The sequence below is a fragment of the Ranitomeya variabilis genome, chromosome 1, assembly GCF_051348905.1.
Source record: "Ranitomeya variabilis isolate aRanVar5 chromosome 1, aRanVar5.hap1, whole genome shotgun sequence".
Taxonomy (NCBI): Eukaryota; Metazoa; Chordata; class Amphibia; order Anura; family Dendrobatidae; genus Ranitomeya; species Ranitomeya variabilis.
Window position 1 is genome coordinate 251,399,018 of NC_135232.1, and position 21,225 is coordinate 251,420,242.

The 21,225-nt window shown below is 45.4% G+C and overlaps 1 protein-coding gene across 12 annotated transcripts in view; it reads left to right on the top strand.

Annotated features, from left to right (window-relative positions):
* The window catches only part of LOC143812727 (E1A-binding protein p400-like), a 220,183-nt gene extending 200,263 nt beyond the window's left edge, over positions 1 to 19,920 (top strand). For 9 of the 12 annotated variants that reach the window (XM_077293327.1, XM_077293337.1, XM_077293331.1 and 6 more), the window contains 2 exons: positions 256 to 423; positions 15,100 to 19,920. In XM_077293327.1, the coding sequence (XP_077149442.1) occupies positions 256 to 423; positions 15,100 to 15,372 (441 nt within the window). In that variant the 3' untranslated portion in view covers positions 15,373 to 19,920. Of the gene's footprint in view, positions 1 to 255; positions 424 to 14,878; positions 15,075 to 15,099 lie in introns of those variants that run through there. The other 3 variants (XM_077293330.1, XM_077293334.1, XM_077293333.1) reach the window with 3 other exon arrangements.
* The last annotated feature ends 1,305 nt before the right edge of the window (positions 19,921 to 21,225 follow it).

Sequence of the window (21,225 nt, forward strand, 5' to 3'; positions counted from 1 at the left end):
GATATCAGCATGTTCAGCTGACTATTTTGTTTAATGTGTATTGGGGCTTTACAAAAACACAAATATTGTAAAGTCCTCTAATATCTAGTTATTGCCTGCAAATTACAGTAAAGTTAGGCCAGGATCAGACAGCCATAGAAAAACTCAGGCCGGTCACGTCCGCAAGGTACACTATGAGCCAATAGCCAATGTTCATGCACCTTGTCTATTATGTCTGCGGAGACATTTCAGTAACATTGTTCTTGTACTCTTTAGCAGATAACACAACAAGTCACTGTCCAGGCTCAACAACAACAGCAACAGGCCCAACAGCAGAAGCTGACCTACGCCACTCAACCAGCCATTAAAACACAATTTCTCACCAGTCCTGTTTCTCAGACACAGAAGTCACCTGGTGCCCAACAAGTACAGGCACAGATTCAGGTACTGGTAACTCTTGTTTAAGTAAAAGGCACGATTGGTAATATACCCATTCATATCATGATGGTTTTCCCATTTCATAACTACTATAGATAACAGCATAAAACATAGCACAGTAGTGTTGTATACATTATAAAGCCGTATTAAAAGGGTTTCCACTACTGGACAACCCCTCTTAAATGCTGTAGTGTCACAAATAAAATAAAAACAACACATATGCTCCTCTTGGACTGTCACCATTTAATGTTGGCACGATGCCTCCCAGTGTTCACCTGACATTTTTATGTTACATGAGCATTGTAGCCTGTTGGCGGCTGCTGATTGGCTGCAGCCTTCTGTCAGATCAAGTTCCATCAACAGAACTGTGAAGGATGCAGGCAATCAGCAGCCTATGATAAGGTGCATTGGGCATTTAATATAAAAATGTCATGTGAACACGGTGCCAACATTGCTGGAACGGTGCCAGTCTGGAAGGTGAGTATGTGTTGTTTTTATTTTAGCAGTTTTCATGTCAGTAACTGTCTCAGTGTGCAGAGTGTGAGTGCTACATTGGCCAGCCTAGCCTATCCATGCAGTACATGGTTAATCACTGTAGGGGAGACTGTTCAGCCAGAAGTTTTCTTCAGGATTTAGAGAAACCAGACTGTGGCTCCCTGCTTCCATATAAAATGGGGTTGTCTCCACATGGCAACCCCTTTAACTGGAGTTCCTCATTCTTAATTACTATTTATGTTTTTGGGGGTTAGTTTAGGATTATGTAAATGTATTAATGACTCAAACTAAAGTAATTATGAAATATTCTGTTTAGTAGGTGGTTATATTGTAAAAATTTTAGTATGGCTCTTGAATCATCTGGCGGAGTGAGCAATACTTATGAGAACCATACACCAGCAAAATTAGATTTAATTATAGCAAACTCTGTGGCCTTGCCACATTATTGTATTTTTTCAGACTACAGGACTTGCCATACTACAAGATTTACCGCAGGTTTAGATTGCTGAAAATAGAAAGAACACATTTTCTATTAATTTAAACTTCCCTTGTGTGGTAAAGAAGTGGAGGAATCTATATCAGTAAATTTAATGCACTACGGTAGAATAGGGAAGTAATCGTTCCATTTTTAGTATTTCTATGCAGCAGTGTGTTATACCGTGTTTCCCCGAAAATAAGACCTACTCTGAAAATAAGCATGATTTCCAGGATGTCCCTCCTGACAGCACCACCAGGAGGTTGTCCTTCTTATCCTTGATAGGGACAGGAACACAGAAGAGGTTAAATAGCCCCTCCCCACCTCCACCCTTCAGTGTTTTTCCTGTCCCTATCAGGGACAGACGCAGAGGAGTTTTGGTGCGGCTTACCGTGCCGAAGATTGTAGGATAGCTGGTTGAGCTGGGCTCCCGGGAAGCTTCATCCCTCACTAGAGGGCTCTGAGCAGCGGACGCTTGCTCCAGCGGCAGACTCCACAGAGCGCGCTGACACCGAGGGAGGTCCCTCAGCGCGGGTCGAGCTGTGTGCTCCCATCTTCGGCGCACCCCTCTCCAGAGGGCTCTGCTCCTGCAGCTGTGTACCCGGCCGCACGCCGGCGGTGATCAGTCTCCTGGCACGACGCGTCATCGTGAGCGCCGGCGTCCATTTCCAGTTCCGGTGACGACTTCCGGGGGCGGGGTTTCGGCCCGGGCCTCGTTGCTGCCGGCGGGGACGCCGAGAGAGCGCGGCCTCGTGGGACAGTGCTAGTGGGACCGGGGAGGAATTCCCGCCTACTGTTCAGCGTTCCATCAGGGATGCATACAGGTCCGTCGCAGATCAGGAGGATCACCAGCAGCTGAGCTCAGAAGGAGGACGAGGCAGATGTTTTGAAGCCTGGTAAGGCAGTCTATTTAAACACAAACATCTGACAGCACACTTGTCCTAGGAACATGGAAGGTGCAGGTCGTGCAGACACTCAGTCCTCAGAGCTCGCCCCAGAACATGTAAGTTATACATAGTGGGGTCCTTTTTTCACAGCACGTCACACACAAGCTATAGGGCGCTCTTATATCTCTATTGCAGGATAAAGAAGCACCCAAACGTTCTGCGGCAGTTCCAAAACGCAAGACGAATAGATGCCCACTATGTTCTAACAAACTTCCAGATGGACTTTCTAAGAAATTGTGTGACGGCTGTATGTCGGGACTATTGAAAGAGGAGCAGTCCTCCTTTCTAGATAGTATTAAAACTATCATTATAGAGGAGGTACAGTCCACGGTATCAGCCCTGACGCCGGTTGAATCCCCCCGTCCTAAAAGACCCAGGTGGGAGCAGGATCCTAGCTCAGAAGAGGGTGAGCTTTCAACTTACTCTATATCTCATTCCGTGGAAGGCGAATGTTCTTCAGCCATCCTCCCAGAAGAGAGAGATATCTGTTCTCTTCTGAAAACACGGACATACTCCTGCAGGCTGTTAGAAACACCATGAAAGTGGAAGAAGCCACAGAACCCCTTACGGTCCAAGATGAGATGTTTGGCGGGCTGAGAGCTCGCAGAAACAGGGTGTTTCCGGTGAACCACCTGTGACAAAACACTCCGGGATCGCCTTTGCTGGGGTCAAAGGTCACGTGGTTTGTGCATTGAACCTGAGGCGTACAGCTGGATACGGAGTATGCTGACCTCTGGTCAGGTTTATTTAAAGTGAAAGCAATATCAACAAAACAAAGCATAAAAAGAAATCCTTGCCTGTCCGGCACTTACTAAACAAACACGTTCCTATCTAACAACTGGGGGGGCTGCTCCCACCCAGCAAACATAACACAGGTCATGAGCACGGCTCTTACTCACATTTGTCTCACACAGACAGGCATTCTGTGTGCCCCAGGCTGACGCCCACAACCCCCAGCTGGTCATCTTTTATTCCTGCAGATATTAACCCATTAGAACCCTGGAGATACTGAGCGGTCTAATTCACATAGGACAAATACCTGGGCGAGATATACCTGCCCCGGACTACCAGGCCGACATGACTCTTACATATCCTCCCCCCCTGCTCAGACCACTCCGGTCGAGCAAAGACACTCCTGAAACAGTGTACTCGGGACAGGGCATCAGCATTCCCCATCTGTACCCCGGGGCGGTGCTCTACCGTGAACGAGTAGGCCTGCAGGGCAAGGAACCACCGGGTTACCCGACTATTATGGTCCTTGTGGAGGTGCATCCATTTGAGAGGGGCATGGTCCGTGACCAGCCTAAACTTCCTACCTGCCAGGTAATACTTGAGGGAGTCGAGAGCCCATTTAATGGCTAGGCATTCTTTTTCAACCACGGCATACCTCTGCTCATGTACATTCAGCTTCCGGCTGAGGTAGAGGACCGGGTGTTCGACTCCGTCCCTCACCTGGGAAAGTACAGCTCCGAGACCGGTATCAGAAGCATCAGTTTGCACCACAAACTCACTGCTGAAATCAGGAGTCACCAGGACAGGCTGAGAGCACAAAGCCCGTTTCAGGCTATGGAAAGCCTCTTCGGCAGCTGAGGACCACTTTACCATGACGGAACCCTTCCCTTTGGTAAGATCCGTCACGGGGGTAGCAGTGGCTGCAAAATTGGGTATGAACCGGCGATAATAGCCGGCAATCCCCAGGAAAGCTTGTACTTGTTTTTTGTTTACTGGCTGCGGCCAGCCCTGAATTGCCTGTATCTTATCGATCTGGGGTTTAACAACTCCTCTGCCAATCACGTAACCCAAATATCGGGCTTCTTCAAGGCCGATGTGACATTTCTTGGGATTCGCCGTTAAGCCTGCGTCTCTCAGGTCATCAATCACGTCCTGTACCTTCCGGAGGTGAGCTTCCCAGTCCATGCTGTAAATTATGATGTCGTCTAGGTAGGCAGAAGCGTACTGCCTGTGGGGCCTCAAGACTCGGTCCATCAATCTCTGGAACGTTGCTGGGGCTCCGTGAAGTCCAAACGGCATGTAGATATACTGGAACAGCCCTTCCGGTGTAGCAAATGCCGTCTTCTCTCTGGCCGCCTCGGCCAGAGGGATCTGCCAGTACCCCTTTGTTAGATCCAGGGTCGTAATATATCGGGCTTTACCCAGCCGATCGATCAACTCATCGACCCGGGGCATAGGGTAGGCATCAAATTTAGAAACCGCATTCAGTTTCCGAAAGTCATTGCAAAACCGTATAGAGCCATCCGGCTTAGGTATCAACACGATTGGACTGGACCAGGCGCTGTGCGACTCTTCAATGACTCCTAAGTCCAACATGGCCTTCACCTCCCGGGAGACGGCTTCACGGCGTGCTTCCGGAATCCGGTATGGCTTCACATGAACTGTGACACCAGGCTCTGTGACAATCTCATGTTTCACTAGCCTAGTCTGGCCAGGTTTTTCCGAGAAAAACTGTTGGTTCTGTAACAAAAACTGCTTAACCTCAGATTTTTGTCGTTCAGAGAGAGTCTCGGCAATCTGCACCTCCGGTATGGTAGGTGAGCAAACTGGACGGGGCAGATCCGCTGTTAGGGCAGCGCGGTCTTTCCAGGGTTTTATCAGATTCACATGATAAATCTGCTCTGGTTTTCTCTTACCAGGCTGGTGCACTTTATAGTTCACTTCTCCAACTCGTTCCATGACCTCAAAGGGGCCCTGCCATTTTGCCAGAAATTTACTATCCACCGTAGGGATTAGGACCAACACCCTATCCCCGGGTGCAAACGTACGGACCTTGGCGCCTCTATCATAACATTGCCTCTGGGCTCCCTGGGCCTGTAACATATGTTCCCTAACAAGGGGCATGACAGCAGCAATCCGGTCCTGCATTTGCGTTACATGGTCTATCACCGTTTTAAAGGGAGTGACTTGACCTTCCCAGGTTTCTTTTGCGACGTCCAACAGTCCACGGGGACGACGGGCATATAACAGCTCGAAAGGCGAGAATCCCGTGGAAGACTGGGGAACTTCCCTAATGGCAAACAGCAAATAGGGTAACAAGTAATCCCAGTTCTTCCCATCTTTGTCTATCGCCTTCCGGAGCATCTGTTTTAAGGTTTTATTGAACCGCTCAACCAGGCCATCTGTTTGAGGGTGATAGACCGACGTACGCAACTGGTCTATTTGTAAGAGCCTGCAGAGCTCCTTCATCACCCTTGACATAAAGGGAGTCCCCTGGTTGGTGAGTATCTGTTTTGGAATTCCCACCCGACTAAACACTTTGTACCAACTCTTTGGCGATCGTTTTGGTAGCAGTGTTACGCAAAGGGATGGCTTCGGGATAACGAGTGGCATAGTCCATGATGACGAGGATATGTTGATGCCCACGTGCGGACCGGGGAAGGGGCCCAACCAAATCCATCCCAATTCTCTCAAACGGGACCCCAATAATAGGGAGGGGTACCAAAGGGCTACAGAACCGAGGTTTAGGTGCCGAGATTTGGCACTCTGGACAGGACTCACAATAGTTACGCACATCATTGTGTATTCCGGGCCACACAAAACAATGCAATATCCTTTCTGTGGTTTTTTGTACCCCCAGATGTCCCCCCATTATATGTCCGTGGGCCAGGTCCAGTACCTTCCGCCGATAGGGTTTGGGTACCACTAACTGTTGCACAGTGTCTTCCCCTTTTTTCTCTACCTGGTAGAGTAAATCATTCTCAAGAACCATGTACGGGTACGCTAGCCTAGTGTCAGGTTCTACGGGTACGCTATCTATCACTTTTACATTTTTCCTAGCCTGAGTCAGGGTAGGATCTTTCATTTGTTCGCTGTGGAAGTCATCCAACTGAACTCCCAAATCGGGTAGGCAGGGTGCTGGATGGCTGTCTGCCTCCGCCTCTCGCTGTTTTTCCTCAGTTTCCTCAGTTTCCCCCGCCATAACTGAGAAGGGGAACTGAAGGTTAGATTCAATAACCACCCCAGCAACATCTTCCTGTGGGGTCTCGTCTAGGAACTCGGGGCCTCCAGATGGCATGGGGGAAGATTCACGGTTACAGCTACCGTGAAGGAGCAACTGATTCTCCCACAACTGCCAGAAATGAGGGAAATCCCTGCCCAGGATTATATCATGTAACAATGCGGGAACGAGTCCCACTTTGTGTTGCACAGACCCATAGGGAGTGGAGATACATATGACCGCTGTAGGATATGAGCAGGTGTCACCATGCACACACGTTACAGAAAATTTATCAGACGGACCAGATGGAAGTGCCACCAAACTGGCTTTCACCAGAGTCACCACACTTCCAGAGTCTAGCAATGCCACAACATTTTTCCCATCTACAGACAATTCACGCAGGTGTTTCGCTGTATCATTTTGACCCGCATTCACACTTACTAGCCGTGTAACCAAAGACATGCGTTTCTTAGAGTCCGTAACGTCGCACTGCATGGGTTCAGTGGTAACAGGACAGTTCGCAGAAACATAGCCCTTCTCATGGCAACGGAAACACCTAACAGGCCCCCTATTGAAACCAGAGTCCGACACCCTTGATCTCGGGGTGCGAGCAGTCCCGTGTTCCTCCCCCACAGTTTTTGGCAATTTTCCTTCCCCCGCAGTCCCTGGAACAGTCTTACCGGTTCCACGAGGAGGAGGTACAGTTCGGGTAGTAGCGGTATCATCAGGAAGTCCTTCCGCCACGGACTAACGCTCCACCAAGTCCACCAATTGATCCGCTGTCGCGGGATTTCCTTGGCTCACCCACTTTTTCAGCGCCGGTGGTAGTACTCTCAGGTACTTGTCCAGAACGATCCGCTGGATTATCTCCGGAGTTGTCAGTACCTCGGGTTGCAGCCATTTCTTTATCAAGTAGATCAGGTCGAACATCTGCGATCGCGGCGGTTTATCTGGCTGATAGGTCCACTGATGTACCCTCTGTGCACGGACAGCCGTCGTCACACCCAGCCGGGCCAAGACCTCAGCTTTCAGCCTCTCAAAGTCCTGAGCGACTTCCGGGTCCAAGTCATGGTAAGCTTTTTGGGCCTCACCGGAGAGAAACGGAGCAATTAGATCGGCCCATCGTTCCTTCGGCCACTTCTCTCTCAACGCTGTCCGCTCAAACGTTGTCAGGTACGCCTCAACGTCATCTTCTGCGGTCAGTTTTTGCCAGTACCGACTCACATGGATTCTCCTGGACTCTACTTCCGGGTTAGCCTCAGGCATGCTCACCAAGCGCTGCGCCACCTGTTGGAGAAGCTGGCGGTCTGCAGTCGTCACGTCCACCAACTCCTTCAGCTGTGCGGCCATCAAGCGGTTAGCTTCCTGCTGTACGGCAGCGGACTGTACTAGGGCTTTCACCACGTCTTCCATACTGTCGCCTGTGCCACGGAGTGCCCGCATTCTCCACCACAATGTGACAAAACACTCCGGGATCGCCTTTGCTGGGGTCAAAGGTCACGTGGTTTGTGCATTGAACCTGAGGCGTACAGCTGGATACGGAGTATGCTGACCTCTGGTCAGGTTTATTTAAAGTGAAAGCAATATCAACAAAACAAAGCATAAAAAGAAATCCTTGCCTGTCCGGCACTTACTAGGGACCGCTCATGTCAGACTAATTTGATCAGCTTCTATGAAGAGGTAAGTTCCGGACTGGACCAAGGGAACCCAGTGGACGTAGTGTATATGGACTTTTCCAAAGCTTTTGATACGGTGCCACACAAAAGGTTGATACATAAAATGAGAGTAATGGGGATAGGGGAAAATATGTGTAAGTGGGTTGAGAGCTGGCTCAGGGATAGGAAACAAAGGGTGGTTATTAATGGAGCACACTCGGACTGGGTCGCGGTTAGCAGTGGGGTACCACAGGGGTCAGTATTGGGCCCTCTTCTTTTTAACATATTTATTAATGACCTTGTAGGGGGCATTCAGAGTAGAATTTCAATATTTGCAGATGACACTAAACTCTGTAGGGTAATCAATACAGGGGAGGACAATTTTATATTACAGGATGATTTATGTAAACTAGAAGCTTGGGCTGATAAATGGCAAATGAGCTTTAATGGGGATAAATGTAAGGTCATGCACTTGGGTAGAAGTAATAAGATGTATAACTATGTGCTTAATTCTAAAACTCTGGGCAAAACCATCAATGAAAAAGACCTGGGTGTATGGGTGGATGACAGACTCATATTCAGTGGCCAGTGTCAGGCAGCTGCTACAAAGGCAAATAAAATAATGGGATGTATAAAAAGAGGCATAGATGCTCATGAGGAGAACATAATTTTACCTCTATACAAGTCACTAGTTCGACCACACTTAGAATACTGTGCACAGTTCTGGTCTCCGGTGTATAAGAAAGACATAGCTGAACTAGAGCGGGTGCAGAGAAGAGCGACCAAGGTTATTAGAGGACTGGGGGGTCTGCCATACCAAGATAGGTTATTACACTTGGGGCTATTTAGTTTGGAAAAACGAAGACTAAGGGGTGATCTTATTTTAATGTATAAATATATGAGGGGACAGTACAAAGACCTTTCTGATGATCTTTTTAATCATAGACCTGAGACAGGGACAAGGGGGCATCCTCTACGTCTGGAGGAAAGAAGGTTTAAGCATAATAACAGACGCGGATTCTTTACTGTAAGAGCAGTGAGACTATGGAACTCTCTGCCGTATGATGTTGTAATGAGTGATTCATTAATTAAATTTAAGAGGGGACTGGATACCTTTCTGGAAAAGTATAATATTACAGGGTATATACACTAGATTCCTTGATAAGGCGTTGATCCAGGGAACTAGTCTGATTGCCGTATGTGGAGTCGGGAAGGAATTTTTTTCCCCATGGTGGAGTTACTCTTTGCCACATGGGGTTTTTTTGCCTTCCTCTGGATCAACATGTTAGGGCATGTTAGGTTAGGCTATGGGTTGAACTAGATGGACTTAAAGTCTTCCTTCAACCTCAATAACTATGTAACTATGTAACTTACTAAACAAACACGTTCCTATCTAACAACTGGGGGGGCTGCTCCCACCCAGCAAACATAACACAGGTCATGAGCACGGCTCTTACTCACATTTGTCTCACACAGACAGGCATTCTGTGTGCCCCAGGCTGACGCCCACAACCCCCAGCTGGTCATCTTTTATTCCTGCAGATATTAACCCATTAGAACCCTGGAGATACTGAGCGGTCTAATTCACATAGGACAAATACCTGGGCGAGATATACCTGCCCCCGACTACCAGGCCGACATGACTCTTACACACCATATAACAGAGATGATCCTGGAAGAATGGGAGGATGTCGGAAAGAAGCTAGTAGTCCCAAAAGATTTTAGATACCGACTCCCTTTTGATTTAGACGAGACCAAAGTATGGGAATCTGTACCTAAAGTGGATATACCAGTGGCCAAGGTCTCAAAAAAGACCACCATACCATTTGAAGATTTCTCTGGTCTCAAAGAACCTATGGACAAAAGATCAGAAGACCTCAAGAAGGCCTGGGAAGCATCATCAGCTATCATGAAGACTAATATCGCGGCTACCTCTGTAGCCAGGTCAATGACTCTGTGGGTAGAAAAATTAGAAACCCAAATTAACACCCAGAGAGGAAATCCTAAAGTCTTTACCGTTATTGAAGATGGCAACAGACTTTATGGCTGATGCTTCGGTGGAATCAGTTCGATTCGCAGCAAGAAACAACGCCCTATCTAACGCAGCAAGAAGAGCTCTATGGCTCAGGTCATGGTCTGGCAATACGCAGTCAAAGAACAAACTGTGTTCAATACCCTTCTCCGGCCTTCATGTTTTTGGTCCAGTATTGGACGAACTGCTTGAAAAAGCAGCAGACAAGAAGAAAGGCTTTCCTGAGGAAAAGCTGAAAAACCCACCGTCATTTCAGAGGACTCGTTCCCATCCCAGACAGGACTATAGAGGGAAAGGGAAAGGCGGAAGATGGAGATACCCGAAAGGTGGTAGAGGTACCTTTCAGGATTAGCAGCCAAGAACCAGCAGACAATGACGCCAGCTCAGTGGGTGGAAGACTCCAGTACTTCTTACAGGGCTAGAAAAAGATCACTCAATATTCTTGGATCTTAAGTACGATAGAACGGGGGTACAGAATAGAATTCAGCCAATTACCCCCAGGAGATTTTGTCTGACTCAGACCCAGTCCTTGACAGTTCACCAGAGACTTCTAAAAGATATTCAGGAACTTATCCAGATAAAAGCCATCATTCCGGTACCCCAATCTCAGAGGTTCAAGGGACACTATTCAAGCCTGTTCTCCATTAAAAAAAACGGGGGGAGAATACCGTACGATCGTAAATCTAAAACCTCTAAATCTGTCGGTAACCTACAAAACCGTTCAAGATGGAGTCCCTCAAATCCGTAATACCTCTAATCCAGAAAGGATCGGTAATGAGCACTTTAGACCTAAAAAGTGCTTACTACCAGATTCCCATCTACGCCTCACACCAGCAATATCTCAGATTTGCTATAAAAGACAGAGATCACATCCTACACTTTCAGTTCACGTGCCTGCCGTTCAGCCTCTCGTTTGCTCCCAGAATCTTCACCAAACTCAGGGCAGAGGTGATGGCCTTTTTGAGAGAAAAAAGAGATCCTGATCGTCCCTTATCTGGACGACATCCTGCTTATAGCAGACTCCTCTCAACAGATGGAGAAGAATTTAACAACAACGATGTCCGTCCTAAAAAGCCTAGGATGGCTAATCTAAAAAAATCAAACTTCAAACCCGAGACAAGGAAATCGTTTCTCGGAGTGATCTTAGATTCAATTCAGGAACATACGTACCTCCCGCAACACAAGCAAGAATCATTCAAAAAAGAGATTCAAATGTTGCAAAAGCAAAAACAGACCTCCATAAGGAAGGCCATGCGGGTGCTGGGGTTAATGACATCATGCATTTCCAGCGTTCAATGGAGTCAGTATCACTCAAGACCCTTGCTACGGGAAGTCCTGTCACTGTGGGACGGCAGAGACACAACCCTGGACAACAAAGTGCGTCTATCCAGAGACTGTCACGGTGGACTATACCAACAAACCTCGAGAAAGGAAGACCTTGGAGAACATCTCCGTGTGTGAACATCACTACGGATGCAAGTCTCAGAGGCTGGGGAGCCCACATAGAGGAGGACTACTCTCAAGGAACTTGGACCGTGTCAATACGAAGCAGGTCTTCAAATTACAGAGAGCTCAGGGCAGTCTGGGAAGCCTTAAAAACATTTCAGGAGAAGTTAAAGGACCAACACATCCGTATTTTTTCCGACAATTGAACAACAGTAGCATTCCTACTTCACCAAGGAGGTCCAAAACATTGCTATTTACAGGACCTGTCAGATACAATATTCTCCTGGGCAGAGGTCACAGTGAAATCAATAATGGCAGTTCACCTAAAAGGCACCAAAAACCAGGTAGCCGACTTTCTGAGCGGACAAAAGTTATGCCCCACAGAATGGTCCCTAAATCAGGAAATCTTCCTCCACTTAACCCAACGTTGGGGTTTCCCAGAGGTGGATCTATTTGCCTCAAAGAAAAATACAAAGAAAGGTTCTTTTCTCTAAATCCAGGAGACGGGCCGTCAGGAATAGACGCCCTGGCTCAGAAGTGAGACATGAATCTGGCATATGCTTTTCCTCCATTGCCTCTAATACCGAGAGTCTTGCGGAAGATCCAGGAGAGCCAGACATCAGTAATCCTAATAGTTCCATACTGGCCCAAAAGGAGCTGGTTTCCTCTACTAAAATGGATGTCCTTGGAAGAGCCAATCCATCTACCAGCAAGACCGGATCTTTTATCCCAGGGCCCTCTATTTTATCAGAACCTGGATCTGCTACAGTTAGCATGGATCCTGAAAAAGAAATCCTAAGGTCAAAGGGCCTCTCAGATCCAGTCATTGTCACTATCCAGAGCAGCAGGAAGCCTGTGACTTCCGCAATATACAGGAAAGTATGGAAGAAGTTCTGTTCACAGAGTACAACTCCTGGGTCGGTCCCTCAGGGCCCAAATATCCCTAAGATCCTAGACTTTCTCTAGTCAGGCTTTGATAAAGGACTAAGACCTAGTACATTAAAAGTACAAATTTCAGCCCTTAGTTCCTTCTATGACTTTCAGTTAGCTACTCATCCATGGATAGTCAGATTTGTTAAGGCCATCAAAAGGCCTACAATTTGCAGTACAGTACCTCCCTGGGTTCTAAACCTGGTCTTGAATGAACTTTGTAAAGAGCCATACGAACCGCTAAATCAGACAGACTTAAAAGCCGTTACCCTTAAAGTCCTCTTCCTAGTTGCAATAACTTCAGCGAGATGTATTGGCGAGATTCAATCCTTATCCATTAAAGATCCATACCTGAAAATTCAAGATGATTGTATCATCCTTAAACTAGATCCCGGGTTTCTCCCTAAGGTCCTTTCCGACTTCCATAGAAGTCAAGAGATTGTTCTACCCACATTTTGCCACATGCCACACAGCTAGGTCAATCAAGGTGTGGATGAAGGACCACCACATCAAAACCCGATTGAAAACCTCTGGAATGTAATCAAGAGGAAGATCGATAGTCACAAGCCATCAAACAAAGAAGAACTGCTTAAATTCTTGTACTAGGAGTGACATAAGGTCACCCAAAAGCAGTGTGAAAGAATGGTGGAAAGCATGCCAAGACGCATGAAAGCTGTGATTAAAAATCTTGGTTATTCCACAAAATATTGATTTCTGAACTCTTCCTGAGTTAAAACATTAGTATTGTTGTTTCTAAATGGTTATGAACTTGTTTTTTTTTTTTTTGCACTATGTGAGGTCTGCAAGCAACGCATTTTTTGTTATTTTGACCATTTCTCATTTTTAGAAAATAAATACAAAATTTATTGCTTGGAACTTCTGAGACATGTTGTCAGTAGTTAATAGAATAAAAGAACAATTTTACTCAAAAATATACCTATAAAGAGAAAAATCAGACAAACTGAAAATTTTGCAGTGGTCTCTTAATTTTTGCCAGAGCTGTATATGTATATGTAAGTTCAGTGTGTGTGTCTGTGTTAATACATATTTATGTGCAGCGTGTGTGTGTGTATCATGTGCAGTGTGTGTATGAGTTGACATGATTATATTTGAATAAATGTTGATTTTTTTGTTCAAGAATAAATGTGGATTGTTGTTTATGGAAAAAACATAAGACATCCCCTGGAAATTAGCTCTAACTCATCTTTGGGAGAAAAAAAATAATATATGACCCAGTCTTATTTTTGGGGAAACATGGTAGCATTATAGCATGTACATTATGTACACTCTCTGCAGTGCAGACATATACACAACACTGCTGCAGTCACATTACATACTGGCACAGCTCTGCTACATACACGCAACTCTGCTACACACAGATCAGCTACAACACACTCAGCTCCTCAATTTCCTCAAAACACACACACATTCGATTCAACCACAACACACTCAGCTTAAAGGTGTGTCCTTGAGTTTGAGTTTCTAAATTGCTTTAATTAGTTAATCGGCATGAAAATAAACAAGTTTGCTACTGACTTGCTTTTCTTCTGTCTGCTGTCATTCTCCTGTAAGGAGAGCTTTTATCTTCTACAGTGTACAGTTTGTTCCATGGAGACAACACCCCACCCCCCCTAGTGCCTAGCCAAGAGTGCACAGTAGTTACAGTCCAGGAGAGAGGTTAACTCCTCACACACCAGTCAGCTTTCTCCAGCCTCTTGATTTCTATACAGTAGTTAGCTGCTACTTCCCTCCTCACGTCTTCTGAATATACAGTTATAAATTGCCATCCCAGCATCGTTCAGCGCAGGTCTCCTAATCATGGCTCTCTATATCCAGAGCTGTTTGCTTGTTCAGATTCCCTGTTATCTCTATGTGTAAATACAGGGATAACAGTGTTGTGCTGAGCATTAGTTCTACTAATCACCAGAGCTGTCACTTAAGGAGCAGAGACCACTCTGCTAGAAACTAGGAATTAGGGAAACTGGAAGGAGAATGCACTGCTCTAAACTCAATAGATAATTTGAAAATACCCCTTTAACTACATCATCAAAACAACACACACACTTAGCTCAACTGCAGCACATTTACTTAGCTTAACTACATAATCAAAAGCACATGCACAGACTACACCTTACAACAGTTTGAAGTTATTTGCAGGCATGTGACTGACCACATGACCTGATAGGTTCTTCAGGTTCTCAGGACGTGCAGCGGAGCGTCCATGCAGCTTTGATGGTGTGCAGATCCTGGTGGCTTCCTCTCCTGCCCTACACCGATCAGACTGATCAGTTTTGGGTGGAGGAAAGAGAACTGTGCCACTGCGTATTTATCTCCGTGATCAGGACACTGTCGGCCTTAGAATACAGAAAGCTGTCTCTGGATAATAAGACGCACACACTTTTTAGCAAGACTATTTCTTGCTGAAAAGAGTGTCTTATAGTCCTAAAAATATGGTAAGTCCTTGAATTTCCATTCTAAACTTCATAAAGACGCCATTTCATCGCTTCATCATCTCCTCATTCCCTCAAGGCTGCAAAGCTTCCTCAGGTGGTTCAACAGCAGGCAGCAGTGGCTAACATCCAGCAGATGGTACCTGCCACTCAGCAGGTCAGTGGTCATAGCCATCATCCGTGCAATGCATATTTGTGTCCTGCCCAACACAAGTCTGTGTTCTTTTAGATATAAACACTTTATTTAAGGAAAAATGTATAGAACCTTATGTAATTGCAGACTTTTATACCATATCTTAGGTCCAGTCGCAGACAGTTACTCTGACCCAGGCAACACCAGCGGGGCAGCAGCAGGTGCAAGTGTTATCAGCTGGTTCAGCAGCCCAGGTGGTGCACCAGAAGATGCTCCAGCAGCAACAGCAGGTGGTGGCAGCGGCATCACCACAGCTGCAAGCCCAATCCAACCAGAGCCCAGCACCAACGTCTGCCACTGCAGAAGCGCAGAATCAGCAGGCAAAGCTCCAAGTACGAGCATCCACTGTCCGCATCAAAGCTCCCAGTAAGCCTAGCTGAGAAATCGGGAAGAATGAAGAAAAATTAAAGCGCGTGCACCTTCAAATAATTTCTCATAGAAATTGTCATTCTGAGCACCTCTCAGTAGCTTCTAGAAATCTGTGTCTTTTTTATGTCCGGGAAATATTTCATTCATCTGTTTTTATTACTGATGGTTAAAAAATGTGAAGAAAAGGGATGTGAAGGAAAAGCTGTGCCAACCCTGCCGAAGACGTGACAAGCTGGAAGACACGGCAGGGGATGCAAGAAGGAATGTAATGGAACCCAGAGCGTTTCTTCTTATTCTGATAATCGACGTTCTTAGCTGTTCATTTGGCGGAAAGCCAGCTTTTATTTGGGAAGGGATCGGGAAGTAACCCAACAAGTTTGCAGTTTATTAACTTGTTAAGTAGTGCAGTGCTGGTATGTTACTTTTTAGGTTTCAACATTTCAGTTGTTAAAAAAGGGAAGATACAAGAAATGGAACAAAAAATGAATTGAAGACTCACCACAGCCGTCACCCACCGCTTGGCCCACAATCTACAGCTGTCGGGTGGCAGGTAAAGCTTTAAGCAACAGATTGTTTTTGCTGTCTTGTAGGGGGAATATATTACGTCCTTCACGCTTAAGGTGGTAAAGAATTTTTGGTACGTGACTGATTCTTTGTGAAGCTTCACAGCAGACAGTTAAATCTGACTCCAGCTGCTTTGCCAGTGTCTCTGCCTGGTATAAGACATTGCAGTACAGCAGAGGATTAGCTGCTCCGGTGTAATAACGTGTGTGGACTCCCACTACTGACAGCAGAAACACTGATATTACTTGTTGTTGTTTTGCACTTTTTATTCTCCATTTAATTTTACGTCTATAGAATTCTGTTTTATTTTTTTTATTTTATTTTGTATGTTTTTTTTATTTGAAATAATTAACTTGTGCACTTTTTGGGAATATCTGTTCTTACCAATAGATTGTCATGGTTTAATGTAACTAAAGTAGACCATAGAAAACCTGAAGTTTCAGTCTGATCTTATAGTGAGAATAATTAAAGGGGATGTGTCATCAGAAAATTACCTATTGCTTAAATCAGGTTTTTGGGTTACATGTATTTTTTTTTTTTTTCTAATTTCGCAAAGGGTTTTTTTTTCATGTCGCAATCTGTATCTAACCACAAAATAAGTAATCTTACAATTTTCACAGTGGCCATTGAGGCTTTTTTCTAGACTCATATTTCAGGTAGAGTTTTCATGAACGCTCAGCATCATCAGAGGCAGGATTACAATGAGAAGAAACACCTCTATACACAGCTGATAACACAGGATCCAGTATTGAGAATTAGTGATGTCACAGCTGACCTTGGTCTCTGTCCCCTTTGCACACGCTCATTAGATGTCTGAATACAAAAGATTGTCTGTGTCACTTTGTTGCTGCTAATGTGCAAGTGCATTTCAGGAAAAAACATGAAATATGAGTCTAAAAATGCCCCAGTAGTCAGAGTGAAAATGTCAAGATTCCTCATTTTTATTTTTAATAAGGACTGTGAAACAGAACAGAAAAACATTGCTAAAACTTGCAAAAAAAAAAAGCCTCATTCAGATGTCCGTGATTTTCCTGATATGTAAAGACATGGACCACAATTCATCAGTGTTTGGCGAGTCTCAGTTTTTGCCATCAGGGTTTGGTCAGTATAAGTATTTTCCTATCCATTGAAATGATAAGCACTGACGACTTACGAACTGCGTACCGATGTCGTCCTTCTTCACGGACCCAAAGAGATCAAAAATGACCTTTGTAATTTCTTTCTGATCACTCCACAAAGCAACACAGACATATGAACAGCCCCATAAACTATAATGGTCTTGTGTTCCATCCGTGAAAAACACAGAGCATTTATGTCTCTCATGGTTGTCAGAATGTGGCCTAACACAAGTACTGGATTTAAAAATGGATCATTTTCTCATGACGCATCCCCTTTACACTGTGCAGTGGGCGCTAATGAGCAGATGCACCTCTGGGTGCTGAATCTATTCACATCTATACAGACGGCCTCTGTCAGGTCGGATAAGGTCACATGTCCAGTAATCTTCCATGACAAACAGATCCATTTTCGTGGGAGAGAAACCGATGTGGAATTATCAGATCCGTTTCCATAGACTTGATTGCTAAGAAAAACTCATCCAATTGCAGTCTGTTTTTACAGCAAGTAAAACAGGTTGTTTCTGCACAATGCTAAGGTAAAGGATTGCTGCAGGATCTGTTTGAAAAAGATGGTTACTGGGCTTGTGAACTCAGACCAAGACACTTGGACACATATAGCTAGCGTTTCCTTTACACTTTTAAAGTATATATAGAGCACTTGTAGTGTTTGTGCAGGAGCGTGGGCAATAATCATCTCTAATAGCAGTTTGCATTTTTAAATATGAGCATAGGCTGTGGTCAGCGCCGTGGTCGTCACTGTGCTCGGCGCTATGGTCGTCACTGTGGTCACTGTGGTCGCTGCCATGGTCGTCACTGTGTTTGGCACTGTGCTCGCCGCTGTGTTCGTCACTGTGGCCGGCCATGTGGTTGTCACTGTGGATGGCGCTGTGGTTGTCACTGTGGTTGGTGCCATGGTCGTCACTGTGGTTGGCACTATGTTCGCCGCTGTGGTCATCTCTGTGCTCGGCGCTATGGTTGGCGCTGTGGCCGTCACTTTGTTCGGCGCTGTGGCCGTCACTATGGTCGGCGCTGTCGCTGGTTGGTGCTGTGGTCGGCGCTGCAGTCTGCTCATAGCTGTGCATTAGGAGACCTCTGCTCTCGTTGGCCCCATATCTGCTAGAGGAGGCAACACTAACATTTATCTAACTTCTGTACTGGATACCGGTGCCCAATAGACAAAGCAGGACATTGTCTTGTCCTGCACTATAATCTTGTTTCTATAAAGAGAACGTGTCACATTGATTTGCCACACTAAATCCCCACCACCATATTTATATATAACCGTTCTGTGCAGTATGCCGGTTACCGGCACAGAGTAGTCATGCTGCTCCTGTAAATAGTCCTACTCTCCAGGCTGTGATCACACAGAATAATCAGAATAGCTCCTAAAAGCTAGGGATGCTCGGTGAAACCGGTGTACTTGTCTCCGCTTCTCACACACTGGGAATTCACTGGAATTTGGGAAACACAGTGTCGGAGCTTCAGCCGAGTTCAGTCTTTTCTCCTCCCGGCTCCTGGCACATATGGCTTCACCATGCACACCCCAGGAGACGGGATTTCAGGAGCTATTCTGGCAATATGTCCATAACACAACAACAGGTCTGATCCCAATCCGGGCAATGTGACTATTCAAAAGAGCTGGCAAGCCATGAGTTATTCTCATATTTTAATGTGACACTGGCATTTTATCGTGACAAATCCAAGTGACGGATTTGACCATTTTTCTTTTTTTGGTTCAGATTTCTGATTGATTTAAAAGTATAACATTTTCTTTTCTTTTTTTTTCAAGCATATTTTTATTCAAAATGAATTATTAATATTTTATTGGGGATAGAGCCTTGTATTTTTGACATGAAGCCATGTTTCCTATGGAGTTAAAGAACAAAATTTTGGCTGCATATAACTACCACCAGGGGGAGCTCTACATTGAGATTTACTATTGAGTTCAATGGAAAGCTCTCAGATTGCTTCTGCTGGAAATTAGTCTTTATGGTTGCCCTAAAGGTGGACATTCACTGTAAAAAGGACAAAACAAGACATTTTTGCCATAGTTTTAGAAAAATGTAAAGCACTTCTCATGTCCTTAGTCAGGAACGTATTCATACCATGTTGCTGTGCATGTCACATCCATTGTCTTCCTGCTGTTTAACAAAGCCCAGAAGACCTTAAATGTTATATGTTTTCTGTCCCAAAAGCAGCTTTAGGCATTTTGCTGAGTTTAAGCACCATGTTCGTGGTTTATATTAGAAGCCTGATGTCTTATGTTTGCACTTGTTACTGTGTCGTGTAGGAGGTAGATGTCCGTACGTGTTAGGTTTGCCTATGATGTGTAGTATACTTAGTTATAGATGCTATCGCTTCTAGACAGCATATTGTTCACTTTTGCAGAGGTTGTGCTCGTTGTAAGCCCCCGCAGGCCCCCAGTTTACTGTGCCACTTTATAGCCAGATGAAGGTCTCATGACATGTGAGGTTACGAGCGCGGTTCCTGCACCCGGAACTGATGGGAAACTTGAATGAAATACGTTGTGTGTGTGGAGGGGAGTTCTCCCTTTTTCACCCTATCATTTGTACGTGCATGTGTATGTCTGTGATCTGTTCATGCTCGTCTGTCGTTTTCTTTGAAATGTGTTTCTTTTGTTTTATATCTATATATATGTGGATAATTTAAAATATGACCACCTTTTACTGCTGGATATATCTGCATTACATTATACGTCCCATGTCAGTAAAATGGTTAAGAGCTTGTTCTCCTTGAACCATACTGCGTTCAGAATGTACATATACAATAAAATGACATTTGTACGTGCTGTAGATCCATAGTGTGTGACGCATAGCACATGGCCGGGGTAATAAACTGTACATTTTTATAAACCTCTCCATTTGTCACAACATGTTTTATATGCTAGCATCAGATTTATTGGCCGGTAAGTATCGTGCATGGTTCCCTTTACATAGAATAGGACTACACTCGCTGACCATCGGACGATTGCCCTGACAACTGCTCTGCCCAATATGAAGCCTGTTGTGAGGTTAGACAGGAGGGTATGCCCGGACAACCCCTTTATCAGGAATTGTAAAGGCCAGATGTGACGGGGTGTACGGCAGAGCAGGAAGGGACAACAGGCCAAGGGATGATTCCACAGATTTATTATCAAGAATGCTGGAACAACACATGCAGGTAGATCTACAGAGTCCACAATTAGTCCAACGGAACAGGTTCGGGGGCACCTCCCGATAATCCTTGTGCCAGCTAACAAAGCAATAGTCCACACGAGTCCAAGGGATCCCAAAACAATCTCACGAATGACGAGATATGTCCTCAGCTCAAGTCTCACCCCGTTCACTTCCGCAGTCACAGATGGACGTGGGGTCTTGCCTCAGCTAAGAATCCCCACTCCTTCTCCTTTTAGGATCAACTCACATCTGATCTCAAAATAAGAATGGATTGTCAGAGCTCCTGGGAGATCCACCCATGAAGGGGGTAGGGGTCACATCTTCTATTCAATGGTTGGGTCCATCAGAAGATTCTACACTGGTTGGCTCCGCTTAGTCTATGTAGTATGTACATTTGACTAGCCACCTGCTGTGAGGAAGAATGGCTATTCCTTCACTAGTTGACAAAGCTTAATTACATTATAGCTTAGGGCTGCAAGTATTGGGGGAAGGAGACATTGTTACAGGTAAACTCCCAGCACAAGAAAATACATAAATTACAGCTAATAGAAACCAGAGAACAGTTACATACATCAAATGGCATATTATTCAAATACAGGACAGGGTAAAAGTACTTATCATGACAATCCCTTCCCCTCCCAATTTGTGTACGTACTAGGGACCTCTACAGGTCGCTGGTTAAGTACACACAGGCAGAGCGTAACTTACATGTGGCTTCATGCAGCCACGAATTGGCATCGTAGCTCTCCCACATCATTGCCCAGGAGAACATCTGCAGGCAGACCACCCATCACCCCAACCACACATCGCCTGACCCCAAAACCAAAGTTCAGATCCACAGTGGCTGTGGGAATAGTCCTCCATTGCCCACCAGCCAGTCTAATGACAATCCCAGGTCCTCTATGAACTGCTTAAGGCCGAACCACTCGGGGATCAGCCAGTGTGAGGAAAGCCCCCGAGTCACAAAATCCAATAAGTCTCTGTCCATCCAGCACGACCTCCTGCA